Source organism: Hydra viridissima, unplaced genomic scaffold (genome assembly GCF_058129835.1).
Source record: "Hydra viridissima isolate aposymbiotic clone 2 unplaced genomic scaffold, HvirCarnegie_v1 scaffold_11, whole genome shotgun sequence".
NCBI classification, from domain to species: Eukaryota; Metazoa; Cnidaria; class Hydrozoa; order Anthoathecata; family Hydridae; genus Hydra; species Hydra viridissima.
In genome coordinates, this window is record NW_028324310.1 from 2,414,756 (window position 1) to 2,437,356 (window position 22,601).

Genomic DNA, 22,601 nt, shown 5'->3' on the forward strand with positions numbered 1-22,601 from the left:
GTTACAGTATAATTAGATTTAACTTAATAAAAATTTTTAATATTACTTGGCTGCTGAAACTACTCTTTGAAAACCATTAGAATGTATAAATTCTATATATATATATATATATATATATATATATATATATATATATATATATATATATATATATATATATATATATATATATATATATATATAAATTAGTTACGGTAAGTTTCTCTTTTTGCAAACTACTTTTCAGTTGCTTTAAGTTGATTTCTGACACCTAGTTACAGGTATTTCAGCCCAGAATGTACTGATTGTTTTTTACAGATTCCTGTCATAATATTATGCCCTTTTTCTTGTCAACTTTGAAAAAATTAAAAAAAACCTCGTAAAGCTCCAATTTTGAAAAGAAGTGATATTTTTTTAACAATGGTGCTTTCGAGGGGATTTCGATTGGTTATTTTGGGATTTTGGATAGTTTTTTTATCTTTATTCTCTTTATTGAGCGCAAATGTAAATTTAGAGAGTGAAAAAAGAAATTTTTCTGTTAAACTCCAACTGTAAGTTTGATGCGTTGATTTTTCGTTAACTTTGTCACTATTAAAATAATTTATTTTAAAATTCGACCTTTAATATGTGCCTGCTACGTAGATATACCTCAAAAGAGTATCAAAGCATGAAAATCGTTAGAACATTGTCATAATTTAAAAACATATTTTGTAAGAGTGAATGCTCCTATGTGGTTTCTGCGCAGCTTTGTCATACAATCTACAGATCACATTGTCTATCAAAGTCAACCTGTTATTGATACTTTAATACTACGAAGTGAATTTTTTTGGATACCCAGAAAAAATCCTTTTAGGAACGATAATCGAAACTCGAAAGCATCAATGGTCAAAGACTTCACATATTTTTACTATCATGAAATGAATTCTGATAAATGAGTGGAATGTATGGTTTTATTATTCCAAAGCTTAACTTTGTAGAAAATAGTTACATTAATCTGATCGATTGCAAAAATCGAAAAACAACCGACCAGAAGTTTCCAGGTTTCCTTATAAATTAGATCTTATAAAAATCTGACCTAATAAAAATAGTGCCAGTTAGAAAATGAGGCATCTACTTCTGTGGTTGGAAAAACTTAAATACCCAGTTTCATTAATAGAACATAAGAATAACGAAAGTTAATGCCATATTTTAACACCGAATTTCAATCGAAATTTGTAAAGTGCTCATGATGGTTTTTGTTTTTCATCATAACTTGTATTTTATACCGTTTACTCTAACGTATCTGAACATACTGTAAACTTTTTGATTTGATCAACATCTCTGACAAGATGATTTTGTAGTGAAATTGTCGTTGATTGACGACCTAGTAACCGATTTTATTTATGTATTTATATCTGTAAGTTCCTCTCTGTATCTGTTGTAAGTATTGTATCCGCTGGACATCTTGAACTTGTATTCAGTAGCACGAGAACGTTTGTTTAGCATTTTTTTTGCAAATTTTGTATATCGTTTTAATTTCTTGTACGTTAGATTGCAATCTTTCTTACTCTAATTAAATTCTGGTGATACGTTTACAAATATTAATTCTGTTTTATTCTTTGCATTTGCTAAATATTCTATTCTAACTCCTTGGTCTGAAACTTTTGAACCTCCTTCAACATCTATTTCGTGCATTCATGACTGTTTTTATTCCCATTTATACGTTTTCACGTTCGACTGATTTATATAGGGAAACTCATTCGAGTGACTCGATTGCATCAGACAAACTCACCCTCAGTATTACAAGGTGCGTTTTTTTTTGGCAGCACTTTTTGGTAACATCTGACGTCACATATACACTGATATAAGGAAACCTACAAGTACTGAAATAGGGAAAGGCTTATACTGTATATACACACATATATGTGTGTGTATACATTTATGTGTGTGTGTGTGTGTGTGTATACACTTACAGCCTTTCTCATATATTGATAATCGTACTTTTAAAACTACAAAGTATTTATTTTCGTGGATTTCCTGGGAAAGGTAAATCACGTTAAACTTTTGATCTTTGTTAAAGCATTGAATCCTGATAAGTTACCTTTTAACAAGATTAAAAGACTTATGGTGGGATATGTATTGTAATGAGCAACGTGTTGTATGTGATAATTTTTGAGGCGATTCCTACAAGTGCCAGGAGTTATTTCTGCGATCGCTATCATATAAAGTTCAAGTTAAGGGTGCGTTTTTGAATTTTGTAGGGTAGGGCGAGGCTAATTAAGTATAAGGGCAAGTTGGGCAACTAAAAAATCTCAAAAACTACGCATAAAATGACAAAACATGTAATTAATGAAAGATAGTATATATAGTTGTAATACAATGCGCAAAAAATGGTTGTTGGATCGCAGTCAAGTGAAATGGATGTACGAGCACTTTTTCGATTTTGGATCAAAAAAGAAAAAAAAAAATTTTTGTTACTTTTCTCTTAGATTCTTAAAAAAACATTTATCAGGTAACACTTAAGTGTTGATATTTTACACACTTATTTGATTTCGATTATACTTAGCCATTTTTCCCAAAGTATTATAGCTCTTTTTATAACCTAACTTTTGTGTAACCTAGTCTAGTCGGGGTAAGTTGAGCAGGTGTGAAAAAAATTAATTAGTTAACAAAACAGCATTATCAGATACGGAGAAACAAATTTCGCTGGATAAACATTTTACGGTCCATAAAAACTTTGAAATTAATCATTATTAAATACTCTTAACAATTTAAAATAATATCTGAAATCCATTTTTTTTTTTAAAATATGTACATGTGATTTAAAACTATAAAATTTTTGCTTCTTTTAAAAATATTTTTACTTAAATATTAATTAGTCAATAAAAAATATAAGTCAAAAGTTCAGAAACAAAAATTTTAACTAACTACTTTTATTTTTAACTTACCCACGCTGGGGTAGGTTGCCCCGCTAGGGTAGGTTCCCCGCTAGGGTAGGTTGAGCAGCTCGGTAAATTTTAGAGAATATTTTCTCAAACAAATCTAAAAAAACGCTTTTTTTTTCTTAAGCAATAAAAACCTACCCTATCAAGATTACTTATTTTTACAAATAATGTTAAGCCTTGTATATTGTATAAGGTTACACGCTTGCAGAGAAGACTTGAAATCCGATAGTGTATAAAGTTGCATGATGGTGAGACTATTGCGTATGCTCCTTTGAAGTGATTTGAACTGATGAAGTCAAGCAACCACGAATATATACGTCAAGCTTTACTTTCGATTAATACGATAAGTAGCGTTTGTATGGCTTCGTGAAAAAAAAAAAAAAAAAATGATTGCAATTGATACATCGAAACTAAACAACGAAATTTCCTGGAATGAGCATAGAACTAATTTTGTCTGAGCTGAAATTAGTTGACCTTTGAACCAAACTTTGTTAGCTAATTCTACGATAATAAAGGTCGAAGTTTCTCTATACTTCCGAGAGTTCGACAAACGCAGACTACAACTCTTTTAGAAAAACTTTTTTTTCAACATTTTTATTTCAATCTTATCTCGCTTAATGAAAAGTTCATTTTTTCGCTCCGCCTATTTGTAAAATAAACGCAAAAAGTCAATTTGTAAATACCAGTATAAAAAGCACGATAAATGTTTTACCCCGACAAGTATCGCAGTGCTCTGCGGTATTGAGCGTAAAACGTTACGCTTTGTAGCATGCATTCATACCCTAGTAATCATTGTAAATCATTCTTCTAATCTTTCAGTTCCATTCACTTGATGAGCTTTCAATTAAAATTGAAGATTTTCAATTTTTTGAACAGTTTTTAACTTTCTTTACTGACGTAACTAGTGATAAAAAAACAACAACAACAACAACAACAAACACAAGGCTATCTCCTTATAGGGCAACATTTTTCAAAATTTGAAGGTAAGATTTAGAAAAATATTGAAAATGTTAAAGCAAACTCACGATTGATCGCAATATGACACGAAAGACCTAACAATAGGTGTCCGTCACTCTAGAAAACAAGAGGTTGAAATTTTTTTTATTACAAAACACTTTAGCATTCAACGCTTTGTTTTATAGTGACGGACCCCCCCCCCCTTTTTTTTTTTTTTTTAATCTTTGAGCAAACTTATATAAAAGGAGCAAATGAAGAACTAAAGAAAAGTTTTATGATACTTCCAACATCAGTGGAGAATAGAAGTTAACCATTCATTAAAAAAGGCAATGAGCAAATTTAGTCATCGACCGAAATTTGTTTGTCATCATCATAAATGAGGTTTAGTTTAAACAAAAATTAAACATGCATCACTGAGTACACGAATTTTCCCATCTCTAAATTTAAAAAATCCCTTTTAAAAGACCCTTTTTTTTGGCACACAAGGTAAACAAGGAATGTAACATGTAACACATAATGTAGTAAAAATATAAAACCTTCATTTTCTTATGCAAATCTCTGAAACGATGAAATGAAATTTGTTTCCAAAACACTGATAAGGATTTTTTTCTCCAAGGTTATATTCCATATTTACTTTATGTGCCAGAAAAAAGTCCAAATTTCTGTTTTTTTTTACATAGAATTTATCAATTTCACGGGAAATTGGAAAAATCCGTTAGTTCGCATTTATAGGATTGCAGTTTTAAAAATTGCGTAACTACGCAAAGTTTTAATGTAGGCAAAAATTTTCTGTAATTACAGATTTTTTTGCTTTTTGCGAAACATGATTTATAGGATTGGGCGGAGTTCTCATAACAATTAGGTAATGATTATTCTAGGTCTTTTTACCTAGGTTTTAAAAATTGTCAAACTTTTATATGAAACTGCAACAACAGAGTTTTAAAATAGTTATTTTATAAAGGAAAAACTGGAACGATTTAACGCAGTGACACCACTTATTGCTATTTAGAAAAAACCTGTCCCAGGCCATAAAAAACTTTGCGAGTGTGAATCAAACCAACCGAGTAAAAGTCTTCTGTGAAGATTAAATCTAAAGGTGGGTTGGGTAACATTATTTCCTTTTAACCAAACAAGAACGCTCCGGGTTGGATGCTTACAAACTTCGTTGTTTCGGTCAGTAAATCTGATTACGCTTACTGAAAACTGTTTTCAATCAGGCAGTACTAGATAAGGATCATGTGGTAGAAGTTGCTGTTTTTCATGACACTTGAAAACCCACTTTGGACGGACAAATTTCAACGTTGAATTTTCAGCTAAAGCCTAGATGAATTTTGAAGCAGTCATCATCACCCAAAAAAGTAGGCACAGGGGTCGATATTATAAAACAAACAGGCGAACTATATATTTATATTTACGCGAACTATATATTTATATTTACGCGAACTTTCTCGTATTTCACAAAAAAAAAATCAAAAATCAAAATCGGTGTTAAAATTTTTACACAATTTTGTCGTTGATTAAAAATCAAAGGTGTGACGTAATCAAGATTAAGTGATTTTTTAACATGATAACGAATATTTCGCAATTTTTTTTTTTAATCAAGAAGGTATTCTCGCAGTTTATGTATGCCTGTGGGTTATGAAGGATTAATTATGACTTCGTGAAATTGTAAAAATAAATATTTTTACGTTTTCACGACATTTTAGTTAATCCTTTGTAACGTAGCGTACGAAGGCGTAAGTTTTATAAAATTGACCCCAAATGTTTTTTTTTCTTTTGCAATTAAACAATTATACAAACAAATTTTTCATTTAAGCAAATGAGATATTTTTTATATAATCAAAAACAAAGAACCTGGTCAAAATTAGCATCCCAAACACTATTCGTTATGACGTAATTAACGGATTCTTTCATGTATTCTTCTACATTTCTAAAAATTAGTTTTTGAAATAAAAATCGCGCGAACACCAACATCTATTAAAAATATTCTTGATTTGCAAAGGTGGGCACTTCCGATAAAAGTTCCGATAATCGATAATCGATAATTATCGGATTAAGAAAAAATTATCGGGTGCCCACCTTTGTTGATTTGTAATGGAAGATTCTCATTAAAACATTAAACATACCCTGCATAGGCGGTTATCCATCTTTTAAGGTAACGTCTATCTTTGGGGTCCATTTCACCGTAAATGAAGAAAGACTTATCGGAAAAGAAGTCTGGTAAACTGGGAACACTTGAAGAAGAAATATTTTGGACCGAAGGTTTTGCTTTTATCAAAAAAGTAATATAAAAAAAAGTTAACATTTAAATCACAATTAAAATATATAAGTATAAGCAATTAAATGATCAAGCAAGCAATAAAGAAGATAAATCATCACTTTCTTTGTCGGATTCCGACTCCGTTGAACCACCGTATGGATCCTCTTCCTCTATTTTCGACTCAAAGGTAGATTTTGAGTAATTAGCATTACTTGATGTTTCTGCAGTCGAAGACTCATTTAAACTACGAATTCTAAACAATGAATAATTGTTTTTGTGTAAACAGACATAAGGGACTTGAACACAAAATGGAAACCAAAAAAACCTATTTTTCTTATTTGGTGAAACAAAATTGTTAACTAGAACCATTACCAAACTAATGGCCTAAATAAAAACATTTTAAAAATATGAAATTTGTCTAGAAACAGAATATCAGTTTACACGAAAGAAGAACTAAATCGAAATCAGAAAATCCAATTTCTAAATCTTACTCGAAATTTCCTGGTCATCTCATATGGCATACGTATACAAGCTGTTTAGGAGTTTTAACAACCATTATCACAAAAGCTGAACGTGTCAAAAATCGAAACACAACGATGAGCGACTTAAAAAGGAAATCCAAAACATTTTTTCAGTTCATTTTACCATAAAATGAGTTCTGTTATTTTCGTTAGTAAACTCATTAACTCTGTGAGGGTGGATACGCAGGACGAAGAAAATTAGCAGGGCTTAGAGAGTTTAAGAAGAAAAAGAGTTTAGAGGGTTAAAGATGTTTAGGGAGCTAAAAATGTTTGTGTAAACCATTCTTTACAAATCAGAAGAATCATGTTATCTAAAGAAATACATTCAATAGCCAAGAAAACCTTTTCAAAACTTGCTTATCTTTGACCAAGTGGTCTTAAGAGAAAATTTTTTTGCATTTGGAAAATACCTAAAAACTAAAACTGGCCGATGGGAGTGCACGATACTAAAACATCGTTAAGTGTGACATCCTGTGAAATGTAAAATCCAGTGAAACCGAAGCGAAGTATCAAAATGAAAAGCTCGAAGCTAAAATATCTCATGATACTATTTATCATGGATGGTGGACTAGAGAAAAATTGATGGAAAACTCCGAAAGGATAGATATTCCGACCAAATAAATAAATTCAAAATATCAGGCTTCTTCATATAGTTTAGTTTCTTAAGGACATTTTTTAGCTTAACATAATAAACATTGATTCGGTAGACTATTTCACACTTTTAAAGTACCTTTTTTCAACCCAATTTTTAAACTCAGGATAAAATTTTGATATGTGTAAACTTTTATAGACTTATATAACTATTTGAAAAAAATTATTATAACAATTTAAACAAACGATTTCAAAGTGGAGACGTTTATTTATTAAAAACAAGCTCTAGCTGACGTTCAAATCTCTGATGATTTTTATCATAAAAACTGAACGCAATCAAATGAAGGATACATTGAATATGAAAAAATAGTAACTAAAAACTAAAAACTTGTGTTTTCATAAAATCATATGAACACACAACTTTGTTAACAAGAAACTTTGAAACTCTCTCCCCCCTTCCTCCCCTGAAAAAAGTAAAACAAAAAAAGCAACTTCTTAATCTCATCCTCAGTATCATTTTCACTTGAAATTTCTTTCAATTGAAGATTGTCATTGTTTTGTTGATCCTCATCTGCAGATGATTCAAAACTACTATCACCACCTCCATCCAAACGGAAACTATTTGTAAAAATTGAGGATACATAAAAAATATAGCAAATTTAAAAAATGAATGGCAAAGAAACCTAAACAAAACCACGTGACCACCTTTTTGTATTTATTCGTCGTTTCTTTTTCTGACAGTCAGTGAACCAATCTTTGCTGACAATCTTTCCTTTTCCTAAATCCAAATTGATACTTTTTTTATTATACAGCGGAGAAAATAGAATTAGCCTCACCTTTATTTTTTGTTCTAATTTAACAAAAATCGCAGTAAAACAATAAATCTTCTTTATTTCTTATCATCTTCTAATACAACTAAAAAGTTTATAAATTGGTATGTTTAATTAATCAAATGGAAAAAAAAAATAAAAGTATTCAATTTGTGGAGAAAATTGAATTAGCCTCATTAACGTTATGTACAAAAAAAAAAGAAAATATTTTGTTTTTACGCTCATTTAATATTTAGTATTGCTTCCTGAATTTTTAATGACTTTAAATATGCGACTTGACATACTAGTCATAAGATTTTAGTTTCTATAGATATTTCATTCAAAGCTTCTCTGATACGAGTTTTCAGGTCCAAGGTGTATTCAAATTGCTTACCATTTTCATAAACCTTTCTAGAAAGTATTCCCTATAGATTTTCAATTGGGTTAAGATCTGGACTACATGCGGGCTATTCCATTACGTGAATATTTTTCCCCCTAAACCAAGCTTTTGTAAGCTTTGAATTATGGATAGTAGCATTATCTTGTTGTAAAGTGAAATTTTCACCCATCAATTTTCCTCACCATGTTCAAGCAAACTTATTTCTAATAAGTCAATGTAGTCCTGTGAATTCATTTTTGTTGAAATCCATGCCAGTGGAAGTTTTCCAGCAAAGAAAAAACCCCCCCAAACCATAACATTTCCACCACCAATGTTACGACTCATCCAAGTTTCTTTCTCTTTTCAAAGATCGTGCCAGTAATATTAATAGCCATCAAGACCATCTAGATTGAACTTTTTTTCATCACTAAAAAGAACTTGATCCCACTCTTCTTGCCAAGACGTGTTCTTTTGCATATTGTAATCTAACTTCTTTATGACGAGCAGTAAGTTTTAGTTTTGGTTTACGCTTTTCCCAAACTGTGTTTGGATCTTCATGTAAGATAATTGTATACAGGTAATTGTAAATCAGCACAAATTTGAGATGCAGTCATGTGCTGAGCAGCAGCACGACTTACAATAACTCGTTTAGTACGATTATCAATTTTACGTTTGCCACCACTTCCCTTATAAGCTCCATAAATAACCCCAATCTTGAAGTAATTATTAACCACTTTTGGTGATCTTTTAATTTTCTTTGCAATTTCCTGATTAGATAAGCCTGTATCTTTGTATGCTTTGATTACTGCTGATTCTTCATTTGTTAAACGTTTACCACGTCCCATTTCAAATTAAGGTATCAAAAACCAAATGTTAAAAACTTTATGAGCACTAATTTCACAGTCTTTGTTTAACTTACAAACAATAATAAAAAACTAAGTCACAAATGCATATCACCAGATCAAAATATACAAGTAAACTGAAAATAATTATTGATGAGGCTAATTCTATTTGTTACCGCAAATATCAAGTATTATACATTTTACGGTTTTATCAAATGTACCGCAATTTAATTATGCTATATTATAATCTAAAAGGTTGTTGTTTGTAACAATTTTATGTGTGTGGATACAAAAGATGCACCGCACAAACTTGCTTATAGATTAACAAAATATTGGATCAGTACATGGTGAGGCTAATTCTATTTTCTCCACTGTATTTTTTTATCATGAGATTTTTTATCATGAGATTTTTTATGGAATAAAAAAACATAAGATCAAATTTAAAACTTTTATCTTTAGTCAAAGAAATTTTATATTAAATTTTTCAAGCCCAACACACAGTAATGAATAGCTTTTTTCTTTAAATTCTTCAATAATGCTTATTTATAAAAAAACGTTTTAAAATTCTTCAGTAACGTTTATTTATGAATATTTATGAATGGATAGAATTTTTCGGGCTCTGAAAGAAGAATAAATTTCCAAATAAAGAAAAAGTTGTAGACAAAGGAAAAAAGAAGAATCTTGAAGAACAATCTGAAAAATTGGAGGTCTTGTTTAATTTACACTTTTAAGTTTAAATAAATAATTTAAATTCCTAGAGGATTTATTTTACTCAATATAAACCTCATAATCATTTTCTTTAAGATGCTCGGAAAAAAATACCAATTAGTGCAATGTCTATCTCGTTGTCTATAAGTTTTTGCCTCATAAGTTTTATCTTAAAATCATCAATAGATGAAAAAATCAAAAATAGATGAACAAAGAAGATATATTGGAATTAAATCCTCAAATAAATAAAAATACCTTTTACTTCATTGAACTTGGGTGTGTTGCGAAAAGCACACCTAGTTGAATGAAAATCATATTTTATCAAAATGAATTTCCAAACATAAATTAACAAGATTTAGTATACTTGTAACTTACTTTAATGACTAAAAAATACAAATTTTTATATTAGGTATAGATCAATTAGAACTTTTTCCCTTTTGAGAGATTTTAGCTTATTTTTGATTAATACAAACTTTTCATATTTTTATATTTATGATACTAAAATGATACAAATCAAATAAAACTGTTTTCAAACTTGCATCATTTTAACTTAACAGAACAGTGTATATACTAGCTTGCCATACTTACTCATATTTTAATTTAAGTTTAACAATGCATAATAAGAATGCAGTCGAATCACCTTATAGTATTACCAGAATACCAGTAGATGACATAAAAATAAAGGTGTTCCCCAGTATCTTTCTTTAAAATAAAAAACAAAAATATACATACAGCAAATGGGTGCATGAATTGTTCCATGATACAGCATATTGTGCACCCATAGATAGCCCTAAATCTCTTATATTTCCACGTTGTGGATTCTCATAGCCACTTAAAACAAAAACCACACCTTTCTATAACAACAAAAAAAAAAAAAAAAAAAAAAAAAAAAAAAATCTAAAAAGTTCCACCATAAAACTATCATAGTATAACATTAACACAACAATTAGAAACAAATAACAGAAAAAAAAAAAGTATTTACTAAGATTTTGTCAAATGAATCGTGTTGTTTTCTTTTTGACTTTTTAGGAACTTCTGTTAAAAAAAAAAAAAAAAAAAAAAGACAAAAGATGATTTCTCAATGGCAAGAATTAAAGCTTAAAAAAATCTATGAATTACTAACCTTTATCTAACTCATTGATAACTTCTCTTTTATTTTTCTTATTTGGCTGATTGCTCTAAATCAAACCCCTTTAGATAAATTTCTAACAAAATACTTTTTTAAAAAATTTAATCAAGTAGAATTTGAATCAAGCAAAATTTGTTTTCTTCATAAAATGAAACGTAAGTTAAATGTTGAATATATAACAGAACATAGAGCAGAAACTAAATGAATATTTAACAGAAAATAAAGAGCAGAGACTAGATGAACATTTAACAGAACATAAAGAGCAGAGACTAGATGAACATTTAACAGAACATAAAGAGTGGAAACTAAATAAACATTTAACAGAACACAAAGAGTGGAAACTAAATGAACATTTAACAGAACATAAAGAGCGGAGACTAAATGAACATTTAACAGAACATAAAGAGCAGAGACTAGATGAACATTTAACAGAACATAAAGAGTGGAAACTAAATAAACATTTAACAGAACATAAAGAGTGGAGATTAAATGAACACTTAACAGAACATAAAGAGCATAGACTAGATGAACATTTAACAAAACTTAGACTAGATGAAAACAAACCGTGAGCACTTCTGGAAAGTTCTGTAAAAAAGAAATCATATTTAAATAATTACATTTGTTTTACAACAATAAAAAAACATGTTTTTTAAAAGTAAATGGAATGTAAATAAAATTACAGTTGAAATTTCTGTTACTGTCACAGTTGTCAAGTGATTCTAAATTCTTGATCAGTTAATGTCTGGATTTGAGAAGAAAAAAAATATAAGATACCTCAGATTCTTCAATGCATTTCCGTTTTGTCTGCTAGTGAAAAAATAGTGCTGATAGAAATTAGAATGATTTTTACCCACATTTAGGTAAGAAGTTGAACCAATTTTTGTTAGAACTACTATTAATTATACCACAATTTATCTTGTTAAAAGTTTGCACCATGTTTTTAAATGTAAAACCAAACAAAGATTCATTTTTATATTACAATTAAAATATACAGATATAAATATAGCATAAAATAGGGCTAAAAATTAAAGCAGCAAAAAAGAGACTTACAGCATTATCAACATCAAGAACATTTCTATTTGGTCTCTCATTTTTCATTTTTGGGAATATATTTTTAGTTTTATCTATAGTGGGTGAACTCAATAAAGAAGCTGATACTTCAGCTCTACGATCAGTTGATATATTGATAGTTTTTGAGGATTCTGATGATGTGGAAGGATATACTAAAGGTTTTGGTGACCCTAATGCTGTTCGAGCAGCAACGGCCATTGAAACTTTGGCAGGAGGTTTTTCAAGAGATTCTGAATTCTTTCGTTTTTGAAAAAAACTTCCTGTTGAAAGAGCTAAGTCATTTTCATCATCAGAGTTACTTTTCAGTCTAAAATTCCCCAAGACAATTTCCTTAAAGAAAAAATTAAATAATTAAATTGTAACACTAGCACTACTATTATTTTTTATATCATCAAAAAAAAAAAAAAAAAAAAAAAAAAAAATCTAATTCTTTTATACAACAACATTTTAGATTTAATCAAACAAGTATTCAAGAGCTGCTAATGTAAAAATTTGAGTGGAAAAAACCCAATCACTACATGGGATTTTGCTGAACACTGGCCAATTTAGGAGTCTCTGGTTCAAATATGCCAATAGATTTTTTTTATTACATCAAATTTTTTATGTGCCTTTTAATATTTACCCATGTTTACCCACCCTGTCGCTAGGTTTTAAAAACCTATTACTGTTTTGTGGTTGGGCTTGTATTGTGGTTGTGAACTATGGTCGGCCTGAGTTGATTGTGCAGTGAGTGAGGGTGACTTCTACCAAAGTGGTGTCAGCCTATAAGCATTTTCTGTCTTTTTTACTGCTTTACTAGAAGGTTTAGGTGGTTCATTATTAATTTATCCCCTTTATGCCTGTTTTCAAGGAACTTTCTTCACTAGAAAATGCAAGCGTATTAGATGCAAGCCAATAAATAGTCATTAACATTTGAAAATGATAGAGAATAGATATTTCGGCTGTAAACAAACACATGATCGCAGACTACTGTTGTTGTATTCAACAAGAAGAGTGCCAGAGCATGAAGCACTCAAAATGCTCTTGCAAGCGGAAATTTATTCCATAAATGTCACATGTTTACATCTGTATATAAAAAAATGTCATGTTATCCTGCATTTCATTGTTCATTTCAATTCAATTGACTTTATAACTTGTGTTTTAAATCTATTTTACTTACTAATGTTCCCTGAGAAGTCAATATATTTTAATTTTATCTATTATATATTTAATCATAAAACACAAATATGCTGAAGAATAAAAAAATTGATGCAATAGACAAAAAAAGGAAGCCAGATTTGGAATCAATACATCAAATTTAGCAAAAAGCAACCACTAAATCTTTGTCAGCAAAAATTTGTGTTAAGCAGTGAAATCAATGCAATGAGAATTGTTTTGTTATGATTTCTGATTTTACGTAAGGTTGAAATTTAAGAGCCCGCATCTACAGATTTTCTTTAAGATGCTGTTCATATATACTTATACATATATAAATGTAAATAAATATACACACACAGATATGTTTTTGCATACCTGTTTTCAATCAATCAAAGTTCATTCAATTTTTTGTTATTTAGAGGTTGCTAAATGGAGGTGAAGTTTAATCGTAAAAATATGTCTACAGAGTCGATGATTTGCATGCAACTAAATTAGTAGTTATTTCATAGAAAACAAATTTAAATACTTCTTTTTCAAACTTGAAAAGTTTTCAAGCATTTTTTAATTACCTTGGATGATTTTTTGTTTAGAAAAAAGGTATTGTGAAAGCACTTAAGGCAGCGCTTAGTATGGTTTAATTTAAATAACACTTCTTTTATCAACGTTTTACCTTATAATTACCATTTGTGCGAACTGCTCAGTAGTTTTTAGTGCGGGTGTTTGATTTAAGATTTGTCCTGAATTCTATATTCAAATTTATATAAAATTCTTCGTCTCTCCTTTGTTTATTTTACATAAACTATAGGAAATTTGTATAAGGGAAAAGACTTAAGATATTATTTGATTTAATATATTTACTTATCAGCACAAGAAGATTAAGTTAAGTGTTTTTTTTTTTTTTGTTTATTTATTAAACAGAAAACTTCAATTTTCAGCTCAAAACTTCTTATTTTCAACAACAAAAAAACTTATACCCATAAAAAAGTATTTAACTAAAAAAAAGTAGTCTGTAATATGGAATTTACATTTCCTGATGATACTTTAAACAAAAATCTTATCTAATTCTGTGCTCCAGTCAGTTCTTTAATTACAGAACATGCTATCTATAAAATGGTACCTTGCTATCATTTTTTAAATCTGATGATGATTGAATTTTTGTATCAGGAGGTGGATGGATTTTTATAAATGACAAACCATATCCTTCAGTCTAAAAATAGAAAAAAACAAAACATCAATAAAAAATACATAAGTTTTCTAATTTTAAACTTTTTGTTCATGTGTTCTCTGATAATCAAAGAGTATATAAAAAAGAGAATTTATAGAAAAAATGTCAATTCTAACAGTGTATTGCGACAAAGTTCTACTAGGACTTTTGGTAATTTTTCCTTGTATTCAATCAGGCTGAATAGTAAAATCTCTAAGGGCAACAAATAAAGCACTTAACTTAAAATAAAAATGATATTTAAACGAAGCAACTCATTAGGAAGATAGAGCCACAGAAAAAAGCTTGTTTAACCTGACAATATGGTTGTGTGCAAACAACTTTAACTTGATCCCATTTCTCCTCTGCAACTGACTTGACAATACATTCATTACCTTAAAGCAAACTTTGAGTAAAATTTTATTCACAAAGAAAGCTTAGAAAATGGAAAACAAGAAAAAAAGCATCAGGGGAACACACCAAATATTCTGACCCTTGTTAACTCTTTACCAGACTTGCTTTCACTAGGTGACATAAAACTGGATGCAGCAAGCAATACCTGCAACAAAATTACATAAAATTTGGCAACAACACTTTTTTCAAAAACTATAAAAAGTTATATTTACATTTAAAATTATAAAAATTGGTACATGTTATTAACTGCAATAAAATAGTAAATACTTTAAATTCCTCGTTCATTGACCAACTTGATCTTCCAACTAGAACCTCAATAAATGCAGATCCACAGTTACCTTCATAAAAATAAACTAACGATTCAACAGATCAGTTCACTAATAGATTTAACAAACTATTTATAAAACATGCACATATTTTATCCTTTCCGAGGAAAAAAATTGGTAAATTTCATTTTTGCACTAATAATAGAAATGTTATATTCATTTTCAAATGCTATTTAGTTTTTTTTGAAATATATTATGCGACAACTGGAATGATAATAGCATAATAATAACTATATTCTCCTAATTGCAAAATATGATGATTTTTTTTTGCTCTTCTTTATTTTCCTGGTAATCCTTTGATATTTTGAAAGAGTAGCTTATTCTGTTCCATAATTATATAAAGATACCTGTATATTACTTAAACTTTGTTAGCAAAATTTTAGGTGAATTTAAATACAACAAGAGTTCAATAACGTTTTTTTTTTAATTTTTTCTGAAAATAAAAAAGAAATGAAGTTCTTGAAACCAACAATTTCATAAAATTCTCCAAAAGACATTTTGAATTCAGCAACAGTTATATATTGAAATAATTAATTGACCTTAGGCCATGTAAACAAAATAAATGTGGAATAAAGTCCTTTTTTTTTCAATGGTTGCATTAACAAACTTTAAATGATTAGAAAAAGAATTTTGCACAAACATTTAGAAAATTCCAAAAAGAAGCTTTAAATTCAACAGAAAAAAGAGTAGCAAATACATCTTCTACGCCATTAGTTATATCACCTTTTTCTCAAACAAAATCGATCAAATGTAAATCTAGCAATGGAAGAAAGGAGAATTTTTCAAGATAAAAAAAAAAACTAGTTAGAAAACTTGTTAATGGTTTCAAGATTAACCCAGGGCTCTCACAGGCCTCTCCCAAGTCTCTTAGAGAATGCAAAGAAATACAGATTTTCGAATTGCTTTGTTGCAAAAGTGTGAAATATTCTCTTTATTTTTTCAATATAATATTTCATCATAAAAGGCCCCAAACATTCAGTAACTCAAGAAAAAAGTGCAAGAACCCACTACATAAAGATGTACAACAATTTTAATTCTAAAAATTTTTGTATTATTGAAGATGATGAAACTCTTATAAAATCCAATCATCAAAAAATTCCTGGGGCTGTGTATGATAATTCCAAATACAGAGGTTAAGCAGATAAGAAATTAAAATACATTTAAAATAATAATCTTGTTAAAAAAGCCTTGATTTGACAAGCTATTTGCAGCTTTATTTGAAAGACAACACTTTATGGTCAAATATGTTAAAGAGTGCTTACAAAAGTATTTTTACCTCTCAAATCATATGATAATTGACTTCATTTCTGACCTATTTATGAACAAAATGATATGAAAATTGTGTCTAAAACAGCTAATCCTCCATACTGCCCTAAATCAAAAGTTATTGAAAAGTACTGGGGGTTAAAAAAAGAAAACTTTGTAGAAACATCAAAGATTTAAAAATTTCTTTGAAAAAAGCATCAAATAGTTTTGATTGTAATGCAAGCTAATGGGGACCACCAAACCAAAACTTTAAAATATTACTAAATGTCCACAAGAATAAATTAATGTCTTTGAAATATTTTATCATCTATATTGATGCATTATAATTATTATTTGGGTTTAAATAAAAATTGAGGAGTACTTTATTTAGTAGTTTTTCTACTTTCACATTTGTTTTGTTTACACACTTTTTAATTGTAACACTTAAAATTTTGTTAGAAACGCTAACATTAACCAAAAAACTGACTTTATTTTTGCCAGGTTGCCAGGTTACCTGATTTTTTATGCTTTTGTTCTCCACACACACAAATCAATACAATATATTCATAAATAACATGATTATCACATAATTTACTAAATTAAGAATAAACATACCAATATCAATAGAATGAATTTTGCTTGCTTTTTCTAGCTAAGAACAACAAAAATTATTTTTTAACTGTATTTTTGAGCAAAATAAATTCCTGTCAGCAAACAAAGATTTTTAAAGGATCATATTTTTAACTGTTGTTCATAGTAACAAAACATTTTTTGCTTCGTAAACAAAAAATAAAATGTTTTATTTCAAAATCAGCTAAGCTACCAGAGCTATTCAGATAGCTCAAAAACAAAGTTTTTAGCATTCAAGAGATTAATAATTGAAAAAATCCAAAACTGACAAGAGAAACAAACAACATTAAGAATCCATGAAATATTTTGTGAGAAAGAAACCTTGGTTTTTGCATACACTTGTTTTAGATTTTTTGCCAAAACAATTGGTTTCAGTGAAAAATGCTAAAAAAAAATAATGCAACTAATGCAAAAATAATGATTTCCTGGGTTATATGAAGTCGATAGCAAGTTTTGACCCCATTTCTCTTACACAACATTTTCAACAATCATTTTAAAAGTAAGCAAGGCTTTTTAACACTCAGTTTACATGGAAGTATTAACCTTTTAAGAAAATCAGTTCTTCCAAAAAAAAATTATGAAAAAGTATTTCTTATTAAAAGCATTACTTTTCCAAGTTCCCTGTAAAAACATATGACTGAAATGAAATTGTTTGGATTTTAAGAGATATTAAAAAAAAAAAATTAAAAACAAACGGTATACTTTTGATACCCTGCATCACCTTTTCAATATAAAAAGAATTATGAAAACCATTTGATTTATTTTAACAGAAAAAAAGTGCTTAATAAAATATGAACCAAAATCTAAAAATTTGAACTTATTATTTTTAAAAGTAAAAGTGATAATCAAAGTTTGTTTTTTTTTTATTTTCCCAGCAAATTGTATAGTAATTTGCAAGGCCCAATGACTACCAGCTCAATCTTAATTTGAGAGCATTTTTACCTACATCTGCTGATGGTTGTACAAGATGATAATCACCTAAAACAACATTATCAATGAGTTTTTGGTCCTTTGCATGCAAAATTTCTACTACAAACTCAATGCTACTTAGCATAACTTGATATCAGATCTACATAAATATTTAAAAATATTCAAAATGTTGACATTAACATTATCTGGAATGAATACTGGTTGAGATTTCTAAAAGTTGTCTATTTCGTACTGTAGATCAATGTGATTTACATCACTATTAATTTGAATATTTTTACTGATTCCTGCTTTTCTAAAGCAATTGACTATTCTAATATTCTTAAAATATTGAAACTTTTCTCCTTTACAAATTGCAAATATTTGAATTGGAACTACAATGAATACATTGAATGTTACATCCAGTAAACTTTTCTACTAATGCAGTTTGCCACACTGTGTATAATGTACACGCACACACACACAAAATCATATCATATTTAATTCCATTTTAAATATCTTAGAATGGCATGATGAACTCAATACCCTCCCTATGCTGAGCATTGAGAGTAGTGTGAAACAGATTGAAACAACAAACTTGTTTTTGTTCTTACAAAAGGTCATGAAAAACAAGTTGTGCGTCTTGTGAAAATGTGTAATAATTATAATTTATTAAGTTTTGTTAACGATGAGTGTACTATTTTTATGATATCGTTAATATAGGGACACTACATAGATAAGATTTATAAAATAAAGACATTTTATCTGTATAATAGTAATAATAATAATAATAATAATAATAATAATAATAATAATAATAATAATAATAATAATAATAATAATAATAATAATGATAATAATAATAATAAACTGATTAAATTACTAAATAAGAGTATTTGTATCATGAACAAAGATTGTTACAATAAAAATAAAGAACTTAAAAAGTCTAATAAAAAAAAAAAAAAAAAAAAAAAATGTTAACTACCTGAAGCACAATTGTAGCATGTCGTTCAGCTCCATTTGCACATTTCCATTTATAATAGTTCTCAGATTTTAATAAATTTTCAGCTGGGAAATTCTAGAAATTAAAAGTTATTTTTTCTAAGAATACAAGATTTTTACACAAATGTCAGGAATATGCTTGACATTTGACTCTGGAACTTTTATATATTTATATATTACTGTTCATATTTATAGAGACAATTAGAAATGAAACTTTTCAAACTTTTTTAAACTGTAAGATTGATTTTGCTGAATCTTTTTTTTTTATTTTTTTTTATTGAATATCAATTTCAAAAAGTAAAAAAATCAACATATGACTTTATTGTAAAAAGAAATCACTTTCAACTAATTTTTTAAAACTAAATCCAAATGCTTGGTTCTTGTGCAAAATGATAGATGGTTCAATTATTTTCTATGAAAGTTACATTTTTAACCACCTGTGCCCATATTAATATTGTTTTTTCAATTAAATGGCTGTGCAATCTTTTGATTTATTACAGTTTAGCAACAATACAACAATAAGTCAACAAGATTTATAATGACATTTGGAGTGATGTTAAACCCTAATGAATTTCAAAATGTTTGTCTTTATTTTTGGGTTTTCATGTTTTAGTTTGTTGACCTAAGTATTCCCACAAATGTTGAACTACCATTATCTTACATTTTTTTTCTTTCAAACATTTTTTTGTGCTTATTAACTTTATAGCAATAAAATGATTTATAAATATAATTTAGAATTAACTTGGTAAGATTTTTTTACAAAAGACTTTATAAGAAAAATAATCAAAACTCTACATGTTAAATGTAAATTATATTAAAACTAAATTTTATCAAAAAGGTCTGCAATTAAAGATTTATTAAACTAGTTAACTTTTTAAGTTTTAAAAAATGTTTGAAAGTTTGAAAGTAAATTAATAAAAAGTTTTTGAAATGTAAAATATATAAATGTATGTATGTATGTATGTATGTATGTATGTATGTATGTATGTATGTATGTATGTATGTATGTATGTATGTATGTATGTATGTATGTATGTATGTATGCATGTATGTGTGTATGTATGTATGTATGTATGTATGTATGTATGTATGTATGTATGTATGTATGTATGTATGTATGTATGTATGTATGTATGTATGTATGTATGTATGTATGTATGTATGTATGTATGTATGTATGTATGTATGTATGTATGTATGTATGTATGCATGCATGCATGCAGGATTAAAGTTTCAGAAAAATAGATCAGAAAAAGGAGAATTTTATTTTAACAAGAATCTCCAGAAAAGCTAAGATCTGGAAGGCCTTTGGTATCTCCTACTTATCATAATACAGCAACTTTTAGAGATGTAAGAACTGATTCAAGAGCCTGTTTTAAAGAATTTGCAACTTGCACTATCATTTCAGGAATCTCTTTCATTGAGCACTGTAAGAAGAATAGGAATCAAGCATAAAATAGCTCTACTAAGATGCCACTCCTAAAATCTTTTGATTAAAAAATATTAAAATGTTGTAAAAAACGTAAAAACTGGTCTATAGAAAAAAATGGAAAAAAACTATTTTCATCACAGAAATCAAAAATCAATTAAGACAGCCAAAAGATTGTCTCACAAAAAAATACAATTCAGATTTGTTAAACAGGCTGTTCAAAAAGGAAGAGGGTCTATATATTTGTTTTGGGATGTTTTACCTTCAAGGTAATGGGCAGTAATGTGGATACTGTTTACATTCTGGAAGAACTAATTCTGAAAAGTATGTTGAAGCACTTAAAAATGTAAAAATTCCATCAGTTGTTTTGGAATGAGAGAAAAATCTTGGATTTTTTATCAAGATGGAACAACTGCTCATACTTCAAAGTACACCTAAGCAAGGTTTGCAGAAAATAATATTGAAATGATGAAATGGCCACCATATTCACCTAATCTCCATTTAATAGATATTATTTGGATATATCTCCATTTAATAGATATTATTTGGAGTTAAATCGATAAAGAATTATCAAAATAAGATTTAAATAATCTTGACAAATTAAAATGTGTATTAGAGAACTATGGAAAAAAGTTTCAAAAACAACTTGTTGGTTCTATGCTGAAAGGAGTTTGCATAATTAGCATAATTAAAATAATTCAAAGACAAAATTTGATAAAAAACCATTTTTAACTTTAACTGTTCTAACTGCTTCTTCATTAAATTTTTTTAATCTAAAAATCCGAAACTCCAGTTTCAAAAAAGAAATGACTGGAGGATCAAATGACTATCCAAAAATGCTTAAAAAATTGCACTGTGCATTTAAGTCTTTACTACCATCATCAGTTGAAGCAGAAAGTTGCTCTATTGCTGCTGGACTAAGTTGAGAACATCATTGAAAGCTTAGTTATGCTACACTTTATCATACTTATAGGTTACAACCTATCTTTCTAGTACTAAAATTTATATAATATTTCATTGTTCAGAAATTACATAAAATAACGTAACTTTTTTCCATTACTTAAAAACCTCTAATTATAACCATCATAATTTCATATAATAAGGTACCAATACCAATAAAAATTGCTTTTGATTAATAAAAAATCCAACAAAAAATAATGGGAGAGTAAAGATAGTGCGCCTCATTAAAATGTTATCATGTCTAAAATTTAATCAATTGGTAAAAACATTGGAACCAGGAAATTTAAGAAAATTCAAACTTTTATAAGTTTGAATTTTCTTAAATTTCAGTATTCAGTAAAGAGTTCAGTATTTAATTTTAATTGCCAGCTCAAGCTCCTGTATTTACTATAAAAAAAACTTTCAATATATAAAACATAACAAAACAACAAAGCATTGAAAATTAATAAATAACTGCTTTAACAAAATTATTAGGAATAATAGAACTTACTAAAATATATTAAAATATAATAATTTTTTTTTCAGTAAAATTATTGGTAAAACTACAGTTTCTCTTCTAGATTACTTTACACCCCTCCTGCTTTTTGCGGACTTGGGACCGTCACAACCATTTTTATTGTGGTGAGTTAATGTAAATACATTCAATTAAAAAAAAAAAGAAAGAGTGTCATCCTTAAAAAGCTGATTTCTAAAATCTTAAGAAACCATTTTTAAAAAGATTTCTAAAAAGAGATATTGAATTCAAGGTACACATTTAATTGATAGTTATAATATAACTTACAGGATCTTCACTGCTGAAGGAAACAACATGCTTAATATTTAATGTCATAACTTATGTTCTAAAAATATAAGATTATTTATGAATACTTTGAGCCAGCAGATGTTGATAGTTCATTTAAAAGCAGCAGTACTGAATCAGAAAAACAAACAGAAAACACACCCTCTGCTGAGATCAGAGAGCAAACACATTACTTTACTGGGTAATACAAAAACAAATCCATTTTTTAAAATTATCCAAAAAAAAAAAAAAAAAAAAAAAAAATGCCAGAGGTAAAAAAAAAAAAAAGTCCTAGGGAATTCATTCTTAATAAAAAGTCTACAACTGTAACATCAGTTTATGCCCTCTACTTAAAATTCGCCAAGATTAAACAAAGAAAGTTTAATCTGAATAAAGAAAAAGA

The 22,601-nt window shown here is 28.2% G+C and overlaps 1 protein-coding gene and 1 long non-coding RNA gene across 8 annotated transcripts; both read right to left on the reverse strand.

Annotated features, from left to right (window-relative positions):
* Positions 1 to 3,043: 3,043 nt before the first annotated feature.
* LOC149881675 (uncharacterized) lies at positions 3,044 to 3,977 on the reverse strand. Its single transcript, XR_016445167.1, has 2 exons — positions 3,616 to 3,977; positions 3,044 to 3,265 (listed from the first exon to the last, which is right to left on the reverse strand). It is a non-coding gene; the product is annotated as an uncharacterized LOC149881675 (long non-coding RNA).
* Positions 3,978 to 4,723: 746 nt separating this feature from the next.
* On the reverse strand, positions 4,724 to 22,298 carry LOC145191096 (DNA repair protein XRCC1-like). 7 transcript variants are annotated; one of them, XM_090067380.1, is made up of 20 exons: positions 22,202 to 22,298; positions 19,015 to 19,107; positions 17,109 to 17,145; positions 15,190 to 15,260; positions 14,989 to 15,067; positions 14,824 to 14,903; positions 14,425 to 14,514; positions 12,150 to 12,500; positions 11,874 to 11,903; positions 11,664 to 11,684; positions 11,094 to 11,148; positions 10,953 to 11,005; positions 10,703 to 10,824; positions 10,226 to 10,266; positions 7,938 to 8,010; positions 7,725 to 7,850; positions 6,240 to 6,373; positions 5,987 to 6,128; positions 5,715 to 5,790; positions 4,724 to 5,180 (listed from the first exon to the last, which is right to left on the reverse strand). In XM_090067380.1, the coding sequence occupies exons 1-20, from the start codon at positions 22,247 to 22,249 to the stop codon at positions 5,070 to 5,072; spliced, it is 1,833 nt and encodes a 610-aa protein (XP_089923506.1). In that variant the 5' UTR covers positions 22,250 to 22,298; the 3' UTR covers positions 4,724 to 5,069. The 7 variants fall into 7 exon arrangements, 6 of the variants coding, with proteins under 6 accessions (XP_089923506.1, XP_089923505.1, XP_089923509.1 ...); XM_090067379.1 differs by having other exon boundaries at positions 11,874 to 11,906; XM_090067383.1 differs by having other exon boundaries at positions 11,874 to 11,906; positions 17,109 to 17,141; positions 22,202 to 22,261.
* Between the last annotated feature and the right edge of the window lie 303 nt (positions 22,299 to 22,601).

What these genes read in the sequence shown, in the direction of transcription:
- LOC145191096 (XM_090067379.1), bottom strand. Translation starts at nt 22,249, where the DNA reads ATGACATTAAATATTAAGCATGTTGTTTCCTTCAGCAGTGAAGATCCT. An exon ending in CAATGAACGAGGAATTTAAA is followed by an intron (nt 15,068 to 15,189) that starts GTATTTACTATT and finishes ATTTTGTTGCAG; the next exon opens with GTATTGCTTGCTGCATCCAG. An exon ending in TATCAATGAGTTAGATAAAG is followed by an intron (nt 11,006 to 11,093) that starts GTTAGTAATTCA and finishes TTTTTTTAACAG; the next exon opens with AAGTTCCTAAAAAGTCAAAA.